The sequence below is a fragment of the Bos taurus genome, chromosome 25, assembly GCF_002263795.3.
Source record: "Bos taurus isolate L1 Dominette 01449 registration number 42190680 breed Hereford chromosome 25, ARS-UCD2.0, whole genome shotgun sequence".
Lineage (NCBI taxonomy): Eukaryota > Metazoa > Chordata > Mammalia > Artiodactyla > Bovidae > Bos > Bos taurus.
This window is the reverse complement of record NC_037352.1, coordinates 7,773,539-7,792,481: the sequence shown is the minus strand read 5'-3', so window position 1 is coordinate 7,792,481 and position 18,943 is coordinate 7,773,539. Positions and strand designations below refer to the sequence as shown.

The window sequence follows — 18,943 nt, the reverse complement described above, 5'->3', positions numbered from 1 at the left end:
GGGAGCAACTAAGTCAACCAAGCGGTGGAGCCCCAGCTTCAGAGTGTAGACAGACTTAGAATCCTGGTCCTAACACTTGCTGTGTGACTTTGGACAAACTACTGCCAACCTCTGCATAAACCAATCATCTTTTAGTGTTGTCGTTTTTCAAATCTGAATCAATGACATAAAAATATGGATCAAACCTCACTTTTTGTCCTCACGTGAAGTAATACAAATTGCTTGCTGTTGTTGTTTAGTCGCTAAGTTGTGTCCAAATCTTTTGCAACCCCATGGACTGTAGCTGGCCAGTTCCTCTGTCCGTGAGATTTCCCAGGCAAGAATACTGGAGTGGGTTGCTATTTCCTTCTCCAGGGATTCTTTCCAGACCAGGAATTGAACCCAAGTCTCCTGCATTGGCAGGTGGATTCTTTAACGCTGAGCCAGCAGGGAAGCCCAGATTCCTTTGACCCCCACGTTTATTTAAGGCTCCAGTAATCTCAAGGCTCATAGGACCAAGAGGCCTGAAGAACACTTAGTGTGTCTCTACTCTGACCCCACCTGAACAGGTAAACAGAAATAACCCGCCTTCCATTGTCAAGGGTAATTTTGAATGATTAAGCTTTATAAATGTTGCCAAGTCTTCAGGAACACAACCTACCCAGAAAATATGGGAGCCTGGAATCCATCCTACCCAGCTAGTGTGAAAAGTGGAGTTAAAAGTAAAAAAAAGTAACAGGACTTCCCTGATGGTCCAGTGGCCAATGCAAAGGACCTGGGTTTAACAGGTTTGATCCCTGGTCTGGGAACTAAGATCCCACATGTGTGCAATCAAAAAGTAAAATTTGAAAAATAAGTTTTTAAAAAAAGTAAGGAAAGTAGCTGGCACAGGGTGGGCCAGGCTAAATAATGGCTGTTTGTATTAGTTCAGTGGCGGAGGAATTTCTGGGATGTGGGTTTTAAAATTTGACAGGCCTGCCTGAGTTAGAGTAAGCTGGTGTGACCTCCTATGGAGTGGGGCTAAAGCTGCAACAGTAGAAATCTTTTGTGTCTTGTTTTGTTTGAAATAACAGCTTTAGTGAGATATCGTCTACATATTGCACAACTCTCCTAGGTATATAATTAATTAGTTATTTTTTGGCTGTGCTGGGTCTTCGTTGCTGCAGGTGGGTTCTAGTTGTGGTATCTCTTCCTTGCAGTGTCTTCCCTTGCGGTGGCGTCTCTCTTGCAGAGCACAGGCTCTAGGGCGTTCTGGCACCCGGGCTTAGTTGCTGCACTGAACCCACACTCCTGCGTCTCCTGCATTGTAGGCGAATTCTTTACTGCTGAGCCACAGGGATTGTCCAGCCTGTCCTGAGTGCTTCCCACGAATTCATCTACGTGTCCTAACAACCCCACGGGCAGAGAGCTGTGCTTGCGGTTGTCCAATGTGTGCATAGTACCAAGTGGGAGGCAAGGGATCAGAGTTGGGCAGGGTCAGAGACAAGGGAGAAGGTGGAAGGCAGAAGGGAGAAGGGAGGGTCAGGGAGAAGCGAGAAAGTCGACAGTGGGGCGGGGGCGGGGGAGGCAGAGGAATTTTTAAGATGTTCATGTTGATAGTTGGGGAGGGGGATACTCATTCCTATGCATTTGTAAAACCGATAGAACTGTACAAAGAATGAATGTCATCTATTTGGCGCATGGCTGCGCTGGGTCTTGATTGTGGCATGTGGGATCTAGTTTCGTGACCAGGGTAGAATCTGGGCCCCCAGGCAGTTGGAGCACGGACTCTTAGCCACTGGACCACCAGGGAAGTATCAAGAGTGAACTTTTAATGCACACAAATTGTGTTAAAAGTCAAGAGGGATATTGAGGGGGGGTAGTCCCAGGACAAAATGCAGACAGTAACAAATGAATCCAACTATATACTACAAGTATTTGACAAAAGCTCACTGAAGGCGGTGGGAGAAAATAGAAGCTGACTTAAATGACTTTGGACAATGGCATTTTTAATGGAAACCATGAAGCTAAAATCAAAGCACTGGACATTTTTGAAAAAGGTAGAGGATAGGGTGTAAAACCCAGCCCAAGAACCTCTGGCCAATCTTGCTTCTGGTAACAAAGGCTCTGTCTGTGCACACTGCCCTGTGATGAGACAAGTGTCTGCCAAGAGGGGCACTTCTATTTCAAACAAAGGGGCTGTGTAGGTGAGTCCTGGCCCTGCCTACGACCTGGAGCCATTACCCCACTTTACAGACGGGCAAGCCAAGACAGAAGAGGAGGTTAACTGATCCAAGAACTGGCCCAATAAAGGGTCAAGGTTTAGCTTCTGGAAGTAACTCAAAATACCTAGGAACAGATGAATAGAGAAATAAAAGTTGTACATCCTACCATGGAATATTATTCATCCAGAAAAAGGACCTACACACTGACACACGCTATCTTGATGAACTTTGAAGATAACAGTCTGAGTGAAATAAGCCAGACACAAAAGGCCACATATTCTCTGATTCCATTTATGCGAAATGTTCAGAATAAGTTTATCCATAGACACAGAAAGCAGATTTGTGGTTGCCAAAGGCTGTGGGGATGGGAAATATAGACTTAGTGCATGTGTGCTAAGTCATTTCAGCTGTATCCAACCCTTTGCGACCCTATGGACCATAGCCCACCAGGCTCCTCTGTCCATGGGATTCTCCAGGCAAGAATACTGGAGTGGGTTGCTATGTCCTCCTCCAGGAAGGAGGGGTTGAACCTGTGTCATCTATGTCTCCTACATTCGCAGGCAGGTTCTTTACCACTTAGGGCCACCTGGGAAGCCCCAGTGGGTAGAGGATTGGGGGGGGAAATGAAAATATTCAATTGGCCATGGTGATGGTTGTACAAATCTCTGAATACACCTGAATTAATGATACACCTAGGAGGACTTCCCGGTGGTCCAGTGGTTAAGAATCCACCTGCCAATGCAGTGGATATGGGTTCCATCCCTGGCCCAGGAAGATTGCACGTGCCGTGGGGCAACTAAACCCATGCCCATGAGCCTAGAGTCTGTGCTCTGCAGCAAGAAGCCTGAGCACCAGGACCAAGAGTAGCCACGACTCACCACAGATAGAGGGCCCGTGTGCAGAAACAAAGACCTGGTGCAGCAGTAAATACATAAAAGATTTATACAGAACTACACAAAGGTCCGTCTAGTCAAGGCTATGGTTTTTCCAGTGGTCATGTATGGATGTGAGAGTTGGACTGTGAAGAAAGCTGAGCGCTGAAGAATTGATGCTTTTGAACTGTGGTGTTGGAGAAGACTCTTGAGAGTCCCTTGGACTGCAAGGAGATCCAACCAATCCATTCTAAAGGAGATCAGTCCTGGGTGTTCTTTGGAAGGACTGACGCTAAAGCTCCACCTGAATTAATTAGAAACTCCAATACTCTGGCCACCTCATGTGAAGAGTTGACTCATTGGAAAAGACTCTGATGCTGGGAGGGATTGGGGGCAGGAGGAGAAGGGGATGACAGAGGATGAGATGGCTGGATGGCATCACCGACTCGATGGACACGAGTTTGGGTGAACTCCAGGAGTTGGTAATGGACAGGGAGGCCTCAGTTCAGTTCAGTTCAGTCGCTCAGTCATGTCCGACTCTTTGCGACCCCATGAATCATAGCATGCCAGGCCTCCCTGTCCATCACCAACTCCTGGAGTTCACCCAGACTCACGTCCATCGAGTCAGTGATGCCATCCAGCCATCTCATCCTCTGTCGTCTCCTCCTCCTGCCCCCAATCCCTCCCAGCATCAGAGTCTTTTCCAATGAGTCAACTCTTCGCATGAGGTGGCCAAAGTACTGAAGTTTCAGCTTTAGCATCATTCCTTCCAAAGAAATCCCAGGGCTGATCTCCTTCAGAATGGACTGGTTAGATCTCCTTGCAGTCCAAGGGACTCGAAAGAGTCTAATCCAACACCACAGTTCAAAAGCATCAATTCCTCGGCGCTCAGCCTTCTTCACCGTCCAATTCTCACATCCATACATGACCACTGGAAAAACCATGGCCTTGACTAGACAGACCTTTGTTGGCAAAGTAATGTCTCTGCTTTTGAATATGCTATCTATGTTGGTCATAACTTTTCTTCCAAGGAGTAAGTGTCTTGTGCTGCAGTTCATGGGGTCGCAAAGAGTCAGACACGACTGAGCGACTGAACTGAACACCTCAAAGAGAGGAGTTCTTAAAAAACAGTCTTTCCTGGGATGGTGATGCTGAAGGCCCTGGGACCATGCTCTGAGAACCTGCTTTGGGGTGACTTGTATAATGTGGACCAGAAAGTGCTAGAGAAGTTCTGGTGACCCCCGGGGGAAAAGGGGACAAAAGAGTTTTTCCATAGCGCCAGCCCTGGCAGAACCTGGGAGCCCACTGTACCCTGGAGGAGGCAACCAAGAGAAATGGTACTAGGGTGGAGGTCTCAGATAAGGGCCCCTTGGACCCCCCACCACCAACCAAGACTCGAGAGCCCTGGGTTCTCAGCCTTCTCATCTCAGGTTCCCTGGAGCTCTGCTCTAATGCTATATGGTTTTGATATGTTTCCTCCAGATGTTATTATTACAGTATTATATGCACATGATAAACTTGTTATATGCACAGTACAGCAGGAATCGACACACTTTCCATTAAGGGCCGAGTAAGTACTTGGTAAGTACTTTTGGCTTTGCCGGCCTTGTATATGACCTCTGATCTCTATTGCAGCTATTAATTTTGCCTTCATCTGGTGAAAGTAGCGATAGATAACACACATATGAATGAATGCTGTGTTCCAACAAAACTTAATTTTTTAAAATAATTTTATTTATTTATTTATATTCCTCTTTGGCTGTGCTGGGTCTACATCGCTGCCAGGGCTTTTCTCTAGTTTTGGCGAGCAGGGGCTATCTTCCGTTGCCGTGCACAGGCTTCTTGGGCTTCTCATTGTGGTAGATTCTCTTGTTTCAGAGCACGGGCTCTAGAGCACAGCCTCAATAGTTTTGGTACAAGGGTCCAATTGTTCTGAGGCAAGTGGGATCTTCTCGCATCAGGGATTGAACCCATGTCTCCTGCAATGGCAGGAGGATTCTTTACCACTGAGCCACCAGGGAGGCCAAAATTTAATTTTTTAATATGGAAATTTAAAACAATTTACTGGAGTTTAGTTCGTTTACAATTTATGTTTAGTTCAGCTACTCAGTTGTGTCTGACTCTGCGATGCCATGGACTGCAGCACGCCAGGCTTCCCTGTCCATCACCAACTCCTGGAGTTTGCTCAAACTCATGTCCATTAAGCCAGTAATGCCATCCAACCATCTCATCCTCTGTTGTCCCCTTCTCCTCCCACCGTCAATCTTTCCCAGCATCAGGCCTTTTCCAATGAGTCAGTTCTTCGCATCAGGTGGCCAAAGTATTGGAGTCAGCTTCAGCATCAGTCCTTCCAATGAATATTCATGACTGATTTCCTTTAGGGTGGACTGGCTGGATCTCCTTGCAGTCCAAGGGACTCTCAAGACTCTTCTCCAACACCACAGTTCAAAAGCATCAATTCTTTGGCGCTCAGCCTTCTTCACAGTCCAACTCTAACATCCATACATGATCACAGGAAAAACCATAGCCTTGACTAGATGGACCTTTGTTGGCAAAGTAATGTCTCTGCTTTTTAATATGCTGTCTAGGTTGGTCATAACTTTTTTTTCAAGGAGCAAGTATCTTTTAATTTCATGCCTGCAATCACCATCTGCAGTGATTTTTGGAGCCCAAGAAAATAGTTTATCACTGTTTCCATTGTTTCCCCATCTATTTGCCATGAAGTGATGGGACTGGATGCCGTGATCTTAGTTTTTTGAATGCCAGGTTTTCAGTCAACTTTTTCACTTTCCTCTTTCACTTTCCTCTTTCCTTTTTCAAGGCTCTTCAGTTCTTCTTTGCTTTCTGCCATAAGGGTGGTGTCATCTGCATATCTGAGGTTGTTGATATTTCTCCTGGCAATCTTGATTCCAGCTTGTGCTTCATCCAGCCCAGCGTTTCTCATGATGTACTCTGCATATAAGTTAAATAAGCAGGGTGACAATATACAGCCTTGACGTACTCCTTTCCTGATTGGGAACCAATCTGTTGTTCCATGTCTGGTTCTGACTGTTGTTTCTTGACCTGCATACAGATTTCTCAGGAGTAAGGTAATGTGGTCTGGTATTCCCATCTCTTTAAGAATTTGTGTTAGTTCAGGTGTATAGCAATTATCTACTTTATATATAGTAGTATTGAATATATGGGACTTTCTCAGTAGCTTAGCAGATCGAGACTCTGGTTCGATTCTTGGGTCAGGAAGATCCCCTGGAGGAAGAAATTGCAACCCACTCCAGTATTCTTGCCTAAAAATCCCATGGACAGAGGAGCTTGGTGGGCCACAGTCCAGTGAGTGGATAGGACTGAATGATTAAGTACAGCACAGTATATATATATATATATATATATATATATATATGTCAAGCCCAGTCTCCCAGTTTATCTCTTACTCCTTGAAATAAACCTTATTTTTAAAAACAAGTACTTGCATTTTTGGCCAGTGGGCCTTAGTTTACTAATTCCTGTGGAAAAGTAAAGTTAAAAAAATTAATAAACAAACATGGAATCTCCTCCTGTTCCCAAATTCCTCCAAGGAAACCACTGTTAATTTTCTTGCATATTAGTATTGTGGCTAAAAGCACAAAAGTCAAGTTTTTATATAAAGGCAAAATAAAACAAGCCAGGTGGCATCATAATTTTCAGTGAAACCCAAAAAGCCCAAACCATTTTTTTACTCCCTTAAATACCTTGAATGTAACAGAGATTAAAAACATGCTTTTTTAAAATGTATTTTTATTTGGCTGTGCTGGGTCTTAGTTGTGGTATATAGGATCTAGTTCCCTGACCAGGGATCGAACCCATCCCCACTGCCCGCGGAACACAAATTCTTAACCACATCACCACCAGGGAAGTCCGATTTTTTGTTTGTTTCATAATTTTACTTATTTATTTTTGGCTGTGCTGGGTCTTCGCTGCTGTGAGAGCTTTCTCTAGCTGCAGCGAGTGGGAGCCACTCTCTAGGTGTGGTGTGAGGGCTTCTCATTGCGGTGGCTTCTCTTGTTGAGCATGGGCTCTAGGGCTCGTGGACTCAGTACTTGCAGTTCCTGGGCTCCGGAGATCAGGCTCAACCGTTGTGGTGCATGCGCTTAGTTATTCCCAAGCATCTGGGATCCTCCCGGATCAGGGATCGAACCTGTGTCTCCTGCATTGGCAGGCAGATTCTTTACCACTGAGCCACCATGGAAACCCCCACGTTATTATTATTATTTTTTAATTGATAAAGCAAGTCAGAGTTGATAAATAACAATGGAAACGATTTAACATAAATGGTTCCTATCTTTAGGATAACTTAGTAGGTGTTCCAAAAATGTGTGTTGCATCATTTGATTCTAAAAAATACTCCAGAATGATAAGCATTCTCCTACAGAATCAGGGCAGTTCAAGTTAAATTTGGCCCAGTTAATTTAACCCAACATTTGAGCATCCATGTAGATTTATTAATTGCAGATTTATCTTCTTTGTCCTCTGCTTTTGAATTTCTACTCTCAGAGTATCTAAGAACTGAATTCTGTATTAATTTACCACTGCCTGCTTGCATTTATCTTCTTGGGACATTACTTCAAGTCAATAGCAGAATTAATCCAGGAAAAAACAAGGTTTTTAGGACTCAGCTAACAAGGACAGTCTTTCTCTAGGCCTTGAACATTTTTATTGTAAGAAAAAAATATCTTGATAACACCAAATCCTGAAACACATTGTTCCTTGCCATTTAAAGATACTATAGTTGTTTAAAAAAAAAAAAGAAATTCAAAAGGCTCTCTCAAAATGTAGATTCTTAAAATATTGACAAGAGTTTCCTTTCTACTTTCCTTTGGTTGATGTGCTGAGCAGGAGCAGAGATTATTTATGAACAAAAACTACTCTAAAGAAATAATTATTAATATGGGATATTATCTTAAAAAAAAAAAAGAACAATCCCCAGGGTGCCTGGCACATAGTAACTGCTTGATAAAAGCTGTCCATTTTGTATGTAATTTTCTTTAAAAGGGACCTCAGTGTTCTCAAGTTGGTTGCCTCAGAACCTGAGACTCTTTCCCTATCAACCTTGATACCAAATGCCATTATTTTAATTAATTTAAATTCCCTGAGATCCCATCTGGCAGATAAAATCCAGTTGCTGCTTGCAACAGTCACTGTACTCCAAACAGTGGTGCAAAAAATCTGCTTGTTGCCAGCATGTGTATTCATTGAGTCAATCAAAATATTACTCCGTGTAACCTCCCTGGTGGTCCAGGGGCTGAAACTCCACATTCCCAATGCAGGGGGTTCAATTCCTGGTCAGGGCATTAGATTCCCACAGGCCATGACTAGGGCTTCCCTGGTGGCCCAGACGGTAAAGAATCTGCCTCCAATGCAGGAGACCGGGGTTTCATCCTTGAGTAGGGAAAATCCCCTGGAGAAGGGAATGGCTACCCACTCCAGTATTCTTGCCTGGAGAGTTCCATGGACAGAAGAGCCTGGAGGGTTACAGTCTGTGGGTTTGCAAAGAGTTGAACACGACGGAGCGACTAACACTTTCACTTCACATGCCACAACTATGACCCAGGGCAACCAAATAAATAAACATTAAAAAAAATTTTTTTCCTGAGCAAGAATTATGGAAGGAAAGACCTATTTCCTGACCAGCCATAGAGCCTAGTATTAATAGCTTAGCTGTGCCCTGTGTCTACGTGTCCTAAGAGATGGGAGACAGGGGATCCAAGGATGTGACAACCTCACTGGCCAGGGGACCCACATCATGGCCTTAAAGCAACGTTCCTTTTTTTCTGCCTTCATCCAGACCTTGAGTATGGAGGTGCTGGAGAAGCATTCTGCATTTGTTGCAAGAGTGAATGATTATATGTGAGGTTAAATACATTTTACTTTGAACGCATGGATGTTCTCCACCTTCATTTTCAAATGTCTTTGAAAATAATTTTCCAGGTCTGCAGTTTATTTTTAGGCTAATTAGGAGAAGAGTAAGTTGAGTCATTGAACAAGCTAATGCCAAGTCTGGAGGCATTTGTGTTTGTCACAGCTGCCACCAGCATTCAGTGGGTGGACCAAGGATTCGGATAAACATCCTACAGCGTGCAGGGAAAAAGTGAAGTGTTAGTTGCTCAGTCGTGTCCGACCCTTTGCCCTCCAGGCTCCTCTGTCCATGGGATTCTCCAGGCAGGAATACTGGAGTGGGTTGCCATTTCCTTCTCCAAGGGATCTTCTAGACCCAGGAATGGAACCCTTGTCTCCTGCATTAGCAGACGGATTCTTTACCATGGAGCCACCCTGGTTCAAATCTTTACCTTATTTGTTTTTATTAAAGTACATAAGATAAAATTTACCATTAATGACATTTCATCCATTCACCATGTTATGCAATCATCACCAGTATTTCTGGAACATTTTCACTACCTTGCTCCCAGAAACCACATATCCACTCAGTAGTCATGCCCTCCATCCCCATACCCAGCCTCTAGCAGCCATTAATCTGTTTTCTGTCTCTGGATTTGGCCATTCTGGATATTTCATATAAATGCACTCATACAGTATGTGGCCTTTTGTGGCTGGCTTTTTACTCAATGTAATGCCCTCAAGGTTTATTGAAACAGGTATACATGCTTCCTTTTTAAGGGCTGAGTAATATTCTGTAGGATACATCGCCTTTTGTCAATCTATTCATCTGTCCGTGGAAATTTGGTTGTTTCCATGGAAACAATCTTTTGATAGGAAACTATCATGCCTCCTGCTGCAATGAACATCCGTGTACAAGTTTTCGTTTGAGACCCTGTTTTCCATTCTGCTGGGTACATCCCCATGAGTGGCATAGCTGGGCCATCCTGTGCCAAGTCTATGTTTAACCTGTATTAAGAAGCCCTTCCCTTGTTTTTTATTACCTCTTAGCCCTTTCCTTCTTTGCGCCTTGGTTTCCTCTCCTGTAAAGAGGGGTGCATGGTTTTATTTCAAAGGGCAGTTGAGAGGACTAAACGAATGAGTTCCTGTAAGCCCTTGGCCCAGTGCCTGGCACGGGGAAGCACTCAATAAACACAAGCAATTGCTATTGCTCTTGCCTGATTGTGGGCATTAAGATGCTCAAATACAAAGCATGCTACCTGGCTCTTTGAGGACTTACTTATTATTTGGTTTACAATTCGTGCTAAGAAAATTCTGTCAAGAATATGTGTGATGTGACAAACTTCTAGGCTGATACTGGTCAAACACGAGTCAATTGCCTTTTAAAACAAAGGGATGGTGGAGCTTCACTGGTGGCCCAGTGGTTAAGACTCCATGCTTCCAATGCAGGGGGGGTGGGTTCGATCCCTGGTCAGGGAACTAAGATATCCAATGTGCTGTGAGGCCAAAAAAATAAATAAATGATAAAACGAAAATAAAACATGGCTTCCCTGGTGGCTCAGTGGTAAAGAATCTGCCTGCTAACGCAGGAGACCCAGGTTCAATCCCTGAATTGGGAAGATCCCCTGGAGAAGGGAATGGCTACCCGCTCCAGTGTTCTTGCCTGGGAAATCTCATGGACAGAGGAGCCTGGAGGGCTACAGTCCATGGGGCCACAGAGTTGGACACGACTGAGCCAGTGATACTTGATTGGTAAATGGCAGAGACTGAATTTAGTCTTGTCTTGGCTGCACTTGGTTTTCGTTGCGGCACGCAGGCTTTCTCTAGTTATGGCGAGCGAGTGCTCAGGCTTCTAGAGTTCTATCCTTGCTCCAGGAAGATCCCACATGCTGCAGCTACTGAAGTTCTCACCTCCTAGATAGAGCCCATGCTCCGAAGCAAGAGAATCCACTGCATTGAGAAACCTGAGCACGGCAACTGGAGAGCAGCCCCTGCTCCCTGTAACTTGAGAAAAGGCCGCACAGCAATGAAGACCCAGCACGGCCAAAAAAATAAATAAAATAAAATTATAAATCAAATTTATAAGACTCCGCAGAAAGGAAGGTTCCTGAAGATTTGGCATGAGCAGTGCCATTGAAAGGTGGCCTGTATCTGTTTTCAGAATGAGAATATAGTGTAAACACAGATTATGAGGGTCCTGATTCCAGTGGGGTGGGGGGATTTCACATTGCAGGTATCAAATGAGTTGCTTAGCAATGTTTTTTTTTTTTATTGTGGCAATTTGGAGCTATACTGCTTGGGTTCAAATTTGGACTTCTCCGTTATCAGCTGTGTGACCTTGAGCCAGTTACTTAACCGGGAGCCTCAGTGACCTCCTCCATGAAACGGGCATCAGAGCGCCTGCCTCACAGGGTTGCAGTGAGAGTGAAATGAACTGGGTAACACATGAAGTGCTTCAACAAGTTCCTGCCTCACAGTAAGGGCTGTTTAACGGAGCACTTACATTGTTTTTTCTTTTTTAATTACCCCATTGTTCCATAGTCTTGGGTTTCCCTGGTGGCTCAGATGGTAAAGAGTCTGCCTGCAATGCGGGAGACCCAGGTTCGATCCCTGGGTCAGGAAGATCCCCTGGAGAAGGAAATGGCCACCCACTCCAGTACTCTTGCCTGGAAAATTCCATGGACAGAGGAGCCTGGTAGGCTACAGTCCATGAGGTCGCCAAGAGTCAGACACAACTGACCGACTTCACTTTCACTTCCACAGTTTTACCCTTTTAAGAAGATCTGACCAAGAGGGGTGATAGTTGTCTGACAAATTTTCCTAAAACGCAAACAAACAGAAACAGGAAAAGAAGGCACCCACAGTCTCACTGTCTCTCATTAGGGCATCTTTGTCTTTAAACTTTGAGGCAACCCATTCAAAGCATCTTTTTGTGAGCTGTTTCTTTTTTTTTTTTTTTTTGAGTAAACGATATCCCAATATCTATAGCACACCAGCCAACCACAAAAAGAGTTTGCTTTAAGGTTTTGCGACTTCCCTGGTGTCCACTGGTTAAGTAGGACTTTGCCTTCCAATGCAGGAGGTGCAGGTTGGATCCCTGGTCAGGAAGCTAAGATCCCACATGCCTAGAAGCCAAAAAACCAAAACATAACACAGAAGGAATATTGTAACAAATTCAAAAAAAACTTTAAAAAAAATGGTCCACATCCAAAGAAATCTTAAAAAAAAAAAAAAAGAAAGAAAGGCATTAAGGTTTTGTTGCTTCACAGCCCAGAAGCATATCGGCCATATGACTTCATTAGCCACCCCCATGGTCACTCTTGAAGAGTCCCTTGGACTGCAAGGAGATCCAACCAGTCCATTCTGAAGATCAGCCCTGGGATTTCTTTGGAAGGAATGATGCTAAAGCTCAAACTCCAGTACTTTGGCCACCTCATGCGAAGAGTTGACTCATTGGAAAAGACTCTGATGCTGGGAGGGATTGGGGGCAGGAGGAGAAGCGGACGACAGAGAATGAGATGGCTGGATGGCATCACCGACTCGATGGATGTGAGCTTGAGTGAACTCCGGGAGTTGGTGATGGACAGGGAGGCCTGGCGTGCTGCATTTCATGGGGTCGCAGAGTCGGACACGACTGAGTGACTGAACTGATGGTCATTTTTGCCATTTGTTTAACTCAGGCAGCCCTGTCCTTTTCACACAGTGGATTAGGGTTAGGCCTATGAATAGTTTTGAGTGAAAGGATGATGTGTCAGGAATGGGGAGGGGCTGGGGTCTCATCCATTCTTTTACAAGAACCATCTCACAAGCTCTGGATGGGAAACTTTGGGAAAAGTTTTATCTTTTCACTTGGTTTCCATAACAGCCCCTTTAGACAGAAACTAGCCTCCCCATTTCCTTGATAAGAACCTTGAGTTCTAACAGGTTGGGTCAGTCTCCCAAGTTCAAGTTTGCGGAACCCCCTTGGACCACCTGGTTCCGCACCCTAAAGCCCCTTACCCTCCCGAACTGCTTACAGCTACACGATCTTTACCGAATGCCTTATCTCTATGCCCACATCCTCACTAACCTTATGGTTAGGGGTTTAAGTTGTATCTTTCCAACTATGGATTATAACACTTACACTGAAAAAAAAAAGAAAAAGAAAAAATGTGCTTGGTACTCCCATTTCTTCTTTGACATGTCCATTAATTTATTTTAGACTCTGATGAGAACAAGTAGGTAAATAGTCTGGGTGGGTCTCAAGAAAAAAAAAACCTGACCAGCTGTTTATGCCGAGTCATGGCTGGGGCCCTGGGAGCAGCAAAATATGTTTTGCTCAGACAGTAGTGATAGGGCGGCCCCTCCCTACTTGGCTCTACCTACTGACAAGGCAGCTGGTCCAGAGGTTCCAGTCTCCCCAGTTTTCTCTCTCTTTCTCTGGTCCCTTGTTTCTCGGAACCAGGGTAGGGGTTGTGAAATTTAAAACAAATTGGCAGTGATCAGAAATAGTGCCAATCCTCTTGCCCAAACAGAGTTCTCCAAACAGCTTCTTTGAAGCATCTTGGCATTAAGGCTCCCAGGAAGCAGGCTTTCCGCAGCTGATTCACATCTTCTGCGGAGTTCTTTCCCAACAACCCCTTCTGCGTGTAAAGGGGCTATAATAATTCCACTGGGCAAAGAAGAAAACACACTAGCATAGCCCTCAGGAATAACTGAGTCTGGGCCTTCTTGGTAGGCCTCAAAATGCACTGGTCTTGCTTTCCTAGTAGCCATGGGGGCCTAGGGATAAATTCTCCACCTGCCATCCACTCCTCTGTGAAAGATGGGCAAAGGAAGAAAAGAGCAAATAAGTACGAAAATCCATCTGAGATGCCTTGAAAGCAAGCAGGCACTGTCTTTCCCATCTTTGCCCCAGATGGTTCCTAGCTCCTCACACGCAGTTAGTAAGCATCAGCTGGGGTGGAAGCATTGATTCAACCTTTATTGAGCATCTGCTATGTGGCAGGCACTGTGCTAGGTTCTGTGGACAGAGCTGTGAGAAAGATAATTTCTTTCATCAAGATGCTTCTAGGAGTGGACAGAGATTATTTACACATGTTCATTTTGTTTGTTTGTTTTTCTCTTTTTGCTGTACAATGCGTGCAAGCTAAGTCGTTTCAGCTGTCAGACTCTTTGCAACCCCATGGACTGTAGCCCACCAGGCTCCTCTGTTCATGGGATTTCCCAGGCAAGAATACTGGAGTGGGTTGCCATTTCCTTCTCCAGGGGATCTTTCTGACCCAGGGATTAAACCCTGGTCTCCTGCATTGCAGGCAGATTCTTGACCACCTGAGCTACCAAGGAAGCCATCCAGGATGAAGGCTGTAGGGAATAAGAGAATGCTAGGAAGTACTATGAAAGTAAACCAGTTCCCAGAATTGTCGTCTACTCTGTGGGTCCATCTTTGTATCAGCATATGACTGTGGCCCACATCTGCTATATATTATATATCCCCACCTCCCTAAGTGACCTCTAGGCTCTCATACCATCTCCACACATTTCTACCCCTCAGTCCAGACTCCTGTTGAACTAATTTCTTCACACCTCCGTATGGATAATGTCTGGGGCTTCCCAGGTGACTCAGTGATTTAAAAAAGAAAAAAAAAAAATCCACCTGCCAATGCAGGGGACTCAGGAGATGCAGGGTTGATCCTTAGGCTGGGAAGATCCTCTGGAGGAGAAAACAGCAACCCATTCCAGCATTCTTGTCAGTAATATCCCATGGACAGAGGAGCCTGGTGGGCTACAGTTCATAGGGTCGCAAAGAGTCGGACATGACTGAGCGGGCATGCACAGATAATATCTAACAAGCACTTCAAATGTAATACAGTAAAAAAAGAAGAAGAAAAGGCAAACACAAAAACAACAACCCCCTCCCAGCTCCCTAAAGCAAAGCCAGAAAAACCTCTCAATTTTACTTCCAAACCTGTGCCTCCCCCAGACTTCTCCCCCATGTTGGTAATTGGCACCATCATTCACTTAGTTGCTGAAAACAGAAATCTGAGAGTAATACTTGATTCTTCTCTCTTCTGTCCCACCCAACTCCAGGCTATCAGCAACTTGACCTGCCTACAGACTAACCTGTTTTCTCCATCTCCACCCCCGCCCCAACCCCAGGCCACTCCATCTCTAGCACTCTCCTAGACTATGAACAGCTTTCACTCAGGTCTTTTATTCTCATTCTCATCTTTTTATTTTTAAGTTTTATTATATGTTTATTTGACTGTGCTGGTCTTAGTTGTGGCATACAGTATCTTTAGCTGCAGCGTGTGGGATCTAGTTCCCTGACCAGGGATCGAACCCGGGCCCCCTGTGTTGGGAGTGTGGAGCCTTAGCCACTGGACCCCCAGGGAAGTTTCCTCATCTTGTTCTTTTTTTTAAATTTTATTGCAATCTGACCCATACCATATAATTTACCCATTTAAAGTGCACAATTCAGTATTTTCACTATATTCACCGAGTTGGATAATCACCAGAATCAGATTTTAGATATTTTCATCACCCCGCCCCCCTGAAGAAACCCTGTACTTTCTAGCAGTCACTCCCCAAACCCTTAACTGTCCTTAATCTATCTCTCATCTCTATAGGTTGATTTTCCTGCTCTGGGCATTCCCTGTCATTGGAATCATCATACACTATAAGATCCTTTCTGTCTGGCTTCTTTAACTCAGCACAGTGTTTTCAAGCCTCATTCAATTTTTTAAAAAAATTAAATTTATTTTAAATGAAACGATGAATATTTTTCACGATAAAAGGTATAATTCACAAAGATAGGCATCATAAATCATTAGACACCTAACAACAAAGAAACAAAGATACATATAGCAAAGAATCAGAATAAGAGGGAAAAGAAAAAATATATAATCATAGTGAGACATATTAACATTTCTCTGAGAATATTTTATCAAGTGCAGAAAAAATAAGAATAGGAGCATCTTGAATGATGTCATTAATAATTAAAATATAATGGATTTACATTTAATTAATTTAAATTAATCCATTCTTCATTGCCAAATAGTATTTTACTGTACTGGGTGTACCACATTTAGTTTAACCATCATGCAAGGTATTCCCTACTCTTATCCTTTAATTCCCGGGGTTGGTTCTGAACCCAAGTGATGAAGATAAGGTTGGCCAGTGTGGAACCCGATAGGCACCATTATCGTTGCCTGCCACCCCTTCCACCAGAGCGGTCCTGTCTGCCCTCCCCCAAGTGAGAAGGGTTCATTTGCATCTGAGAACCTTTCATTAGCATTTGTGGGAATAACAACACCTCTTCCTAATCTGGGGGGTGATGCTGGGGCTGGACTGATTCGTCGTGAAGTGGTTCCTTCCCTCTTGAATGTCACTGCTTGGGTCCAGCAAGAAACTTACTGGTGGGAAATGCTTGAGGGGTGGGGGGTGGGGGGCTGGATCTCATCACATTTTAATTACACATTCATTCAACAAATATGTATCTGAGTACTTGCTCTGTCTCAGGGTGCTTGGGATACCACAGAGAACAAAACATTCTTTTCCCGGAAGGGAGACGGACAGTGAATCAAGTAGAGAAAACCAGAGAAAAATGCAGGGACAGAAGATGAGCAGATAGAAAATCTTCCTGGTCATTTGAGGGCAAAATTATATTCTCCCTGGAGACGGTCACTAAGAGATACAGTAGAGACGCAGAGATGTACGTATCCTTCTCCACTCCCTTCTTCATCCACACTGCCTTGGATCTCATCAGAAAGTTGAGACCCCTATCGCCGGTCTCCCAAGGAATGGGAAGGAGGCAGGCCCTAAAGGATCTAAGCCAGATTGGGTTGATGTGAAGGGAATCAGTTGATGCCAGATCAAGAGATACTTTGGCTGGTTTTGAGGGGACCAAAACCTGGTGTCTGGTTTGGGCTACAGTGAGAAAAGTTCTCGCACAGCGCGGTACTGGGTTGAATGAATTACACATCTGTTTTCAAAGAGGTAAAATAATCATCACCAGGACCAGCAAGGGCTGACCGGCACCGGCCACTCGCTCCGATCGGGCCGTCTTCTGCCGAGTCCCCGGGCGACATCAGCCAACCTTCCCGCGGTCACCGGGCCCCGAACAGGGTTTCGGCCCCTGCATCCCCCGCCCCCCTCCCCGGACTGCCCTGGGCTTCCTGGATTGACCACACGCCCGGCCGGGCACCTGCCGGGGCCACTCGCCCCGCTAGGGCTGGGGCCCCCGGGCGCGCACGCCGGGCTGGGCCGCGAGGCTCCGGGGCGGGCCCCTCGGGTCGGGAGAGGCCGAAGCGGGCGGCGCGGGGCGCGAGGCCGCTGCGCTGAGGGCCGCGAGCGGGCGGGCGGGCGGACCCAGGCGGCGGCGGCGGCGGCGGTGGGCTGGCCGCGCCCCGCTCCGCCTCCCCGCTCCGCCTCCCGCTCCCGCTCCGCCCTCCAGCGCGGCGCCCTCCCGCCCGCTCGCTGCGCCGCCCGCCCGCCCGCTCTCGTCGCTCGCAAGCTCGCTCTCGGGCCCCCCATGCGGATGTGACATTTCACGCCGCCGCCATTTTGAGAGCGAGCCGAGCCGAGCCGCCGGGCGCCGCGTCCGCTGCCGGAGCCCCGACGACGACGCCGATAAGGCGGAGGCCACAGCGCCCCGAGCGCCGCCGGCCCGTCGCCCGCCCGCGCCGCCGCCGCCGCCGCCGCTCCCGCCGGCCCCCGGCCCCGCAGGCCCGCCGCGGCCGGCCAGGCCTCCCGCCCGCCGCGCCCGGCCCGAGGCGGGGCTGACTCCGCGGCCCCCGCCCGGCCGCCCTCCGCCCCCGGCCGGCCCGCGGCCCCGCAGCCCCGGCCCCGGCGGCGGGAGGCGGGACCCGCGGCGGCGGCGGCGGCGGCGGCGGGAGCGGCGGCTGAGGCGGCGGCGGCCGCAGCAGCGAGCGACGAGGCCGCCCGGCCCGACCCGCCGCCCGCCCGCCCGCCTCGGCGCCGAGATTGGGCGAATCGCGAGCAAGTACGTGCGCGTCTCCCTGCCTCCGCCGCCGCCCGCCGTGGGCCGCCCCGGGGCCGCCGCCGCCGACGACGCGCGCGAGGAGGAGGAGGAGGCCGCCCCGCCGCCGCCGCCGCCGCCGCCGCCGCCCCGGCTCGCCGCCGCCGCCCGCCCGCCGGGCCCGCAGCCCCGGCCCCCGGCCGCAGGCGAGGCCCAGGCCGCGGCCGACATGAACCACCAGCAGCAGCAGCAGCAGCAGCAGAAAGCGGGCGAGCAGCAGCTCAGCGAGCCCGAGGACATGGAGATGGAAGGTGAGGCCCCGCGGGCCAGCCGCGGCGGGGGCCGGGGGGCGCCTTCCATTGTGGCCGGGGCGGGAGGGGCGGAGAGCCGCGGGAGCCACGCGAGGGGCTCGCCATCTTTACGCAGGCCCCGGGCGGCCCGCGGGCCTCGGCCCGGCTGCCCCGGCCCGGGCGAGGCTGCACCGTCATGCCGGGGGCCCGGCGGGCGGGGGGCGGACGGCGTGCGCCCCCCCCTCCCCTGCGCCTCCCCGCCCGCTGCATTGTCCGGCCCGCGGGGCCCCCCGGCGCCCTTCCTCGCCGGCACAAAGCGTCCGGAGCCCCCCGAGTTGTAAAGGAGGGCGCTCCGGGCCCGGCCGCGGGGGGACGCGGGCGCTTGCGGGCTCTGCCGTGCGCCCCGGCTGGGGAAGCCGGGCTCCAGGGAGCTGTGTCCCCCACGGCCCCGGTGGGGCGTCGCGTGGTTTCCCCGCTTACGCTCGGGAAACGAGATCTCCGTGGGCTCCGGGGCTCGGGCCGCACCTGCTCGCGCACGCTCTCTCCCCCTTGGAGAGCTCACCGGGGACTTCGAAGCGGGGCTCCCCCCCGACCCCCCACCCCCACCCCCACCTCGATCGCTCCGTAGCAACACTTGCTGGCCTCGGGCTTGGTTTGGAAACACCTGCAAGGGGCGCAGAGGCTCGCAGCCTCTGGACTGGCCCAGAATTCGGAACCGGGCGCGCTCTTCGTTTCCGAGTTAAGCCGTTTTGCGGGGAGTTAGGTAACCTG

At 48.2% G+C, this 18,943-nt stretch overlaps 2 protein-coding genes across 2 annotated transcripts in view; one reads left to right on the top strand and one right to left on the bottom strand.

Annotated features, from left to right (window-relative positions):
- Positions 1-5,142: 5,142 nt before the first annotated feature.
- ABAT (4-aminobutyrate aminotransferase) overlaps positions 5,143-18,943 on the bottom strand; it is a 235,783-nt gene continuing 221,982 nt past the window's right edge. Inside the window, exon 16 of the mRNA XM_059881150.1 lies at positions 5,143-5,336. Within this exon, the coding sequence (XP_059737133.1) occupies positions 5,158-5,336 (179 nt within the window). The 3' untranslated portion in view covers positions 5,143-5,157. The remainder of the gene's footprint in view (positions 5,337-18,943) is intronic.
- USP7 (ubiquitin specific peptidase 7) overlaps positions 17,446-18,943 on the top strand; it is a 53,826-nt gene continuing 52,328 nt past the window's right edge. The window contains exon 1 of the mRNA XM_024985414.2: positions 17,446-18,193. Coding sequence (XP_024841182.1) covers positions 18,112-18,193 — 82 coding nt within the window. The 5' untranslated portion in view covers positions 17,446-18,111. The remainder of the gene's footprint in view (positions 18,194-18,943) is intronic.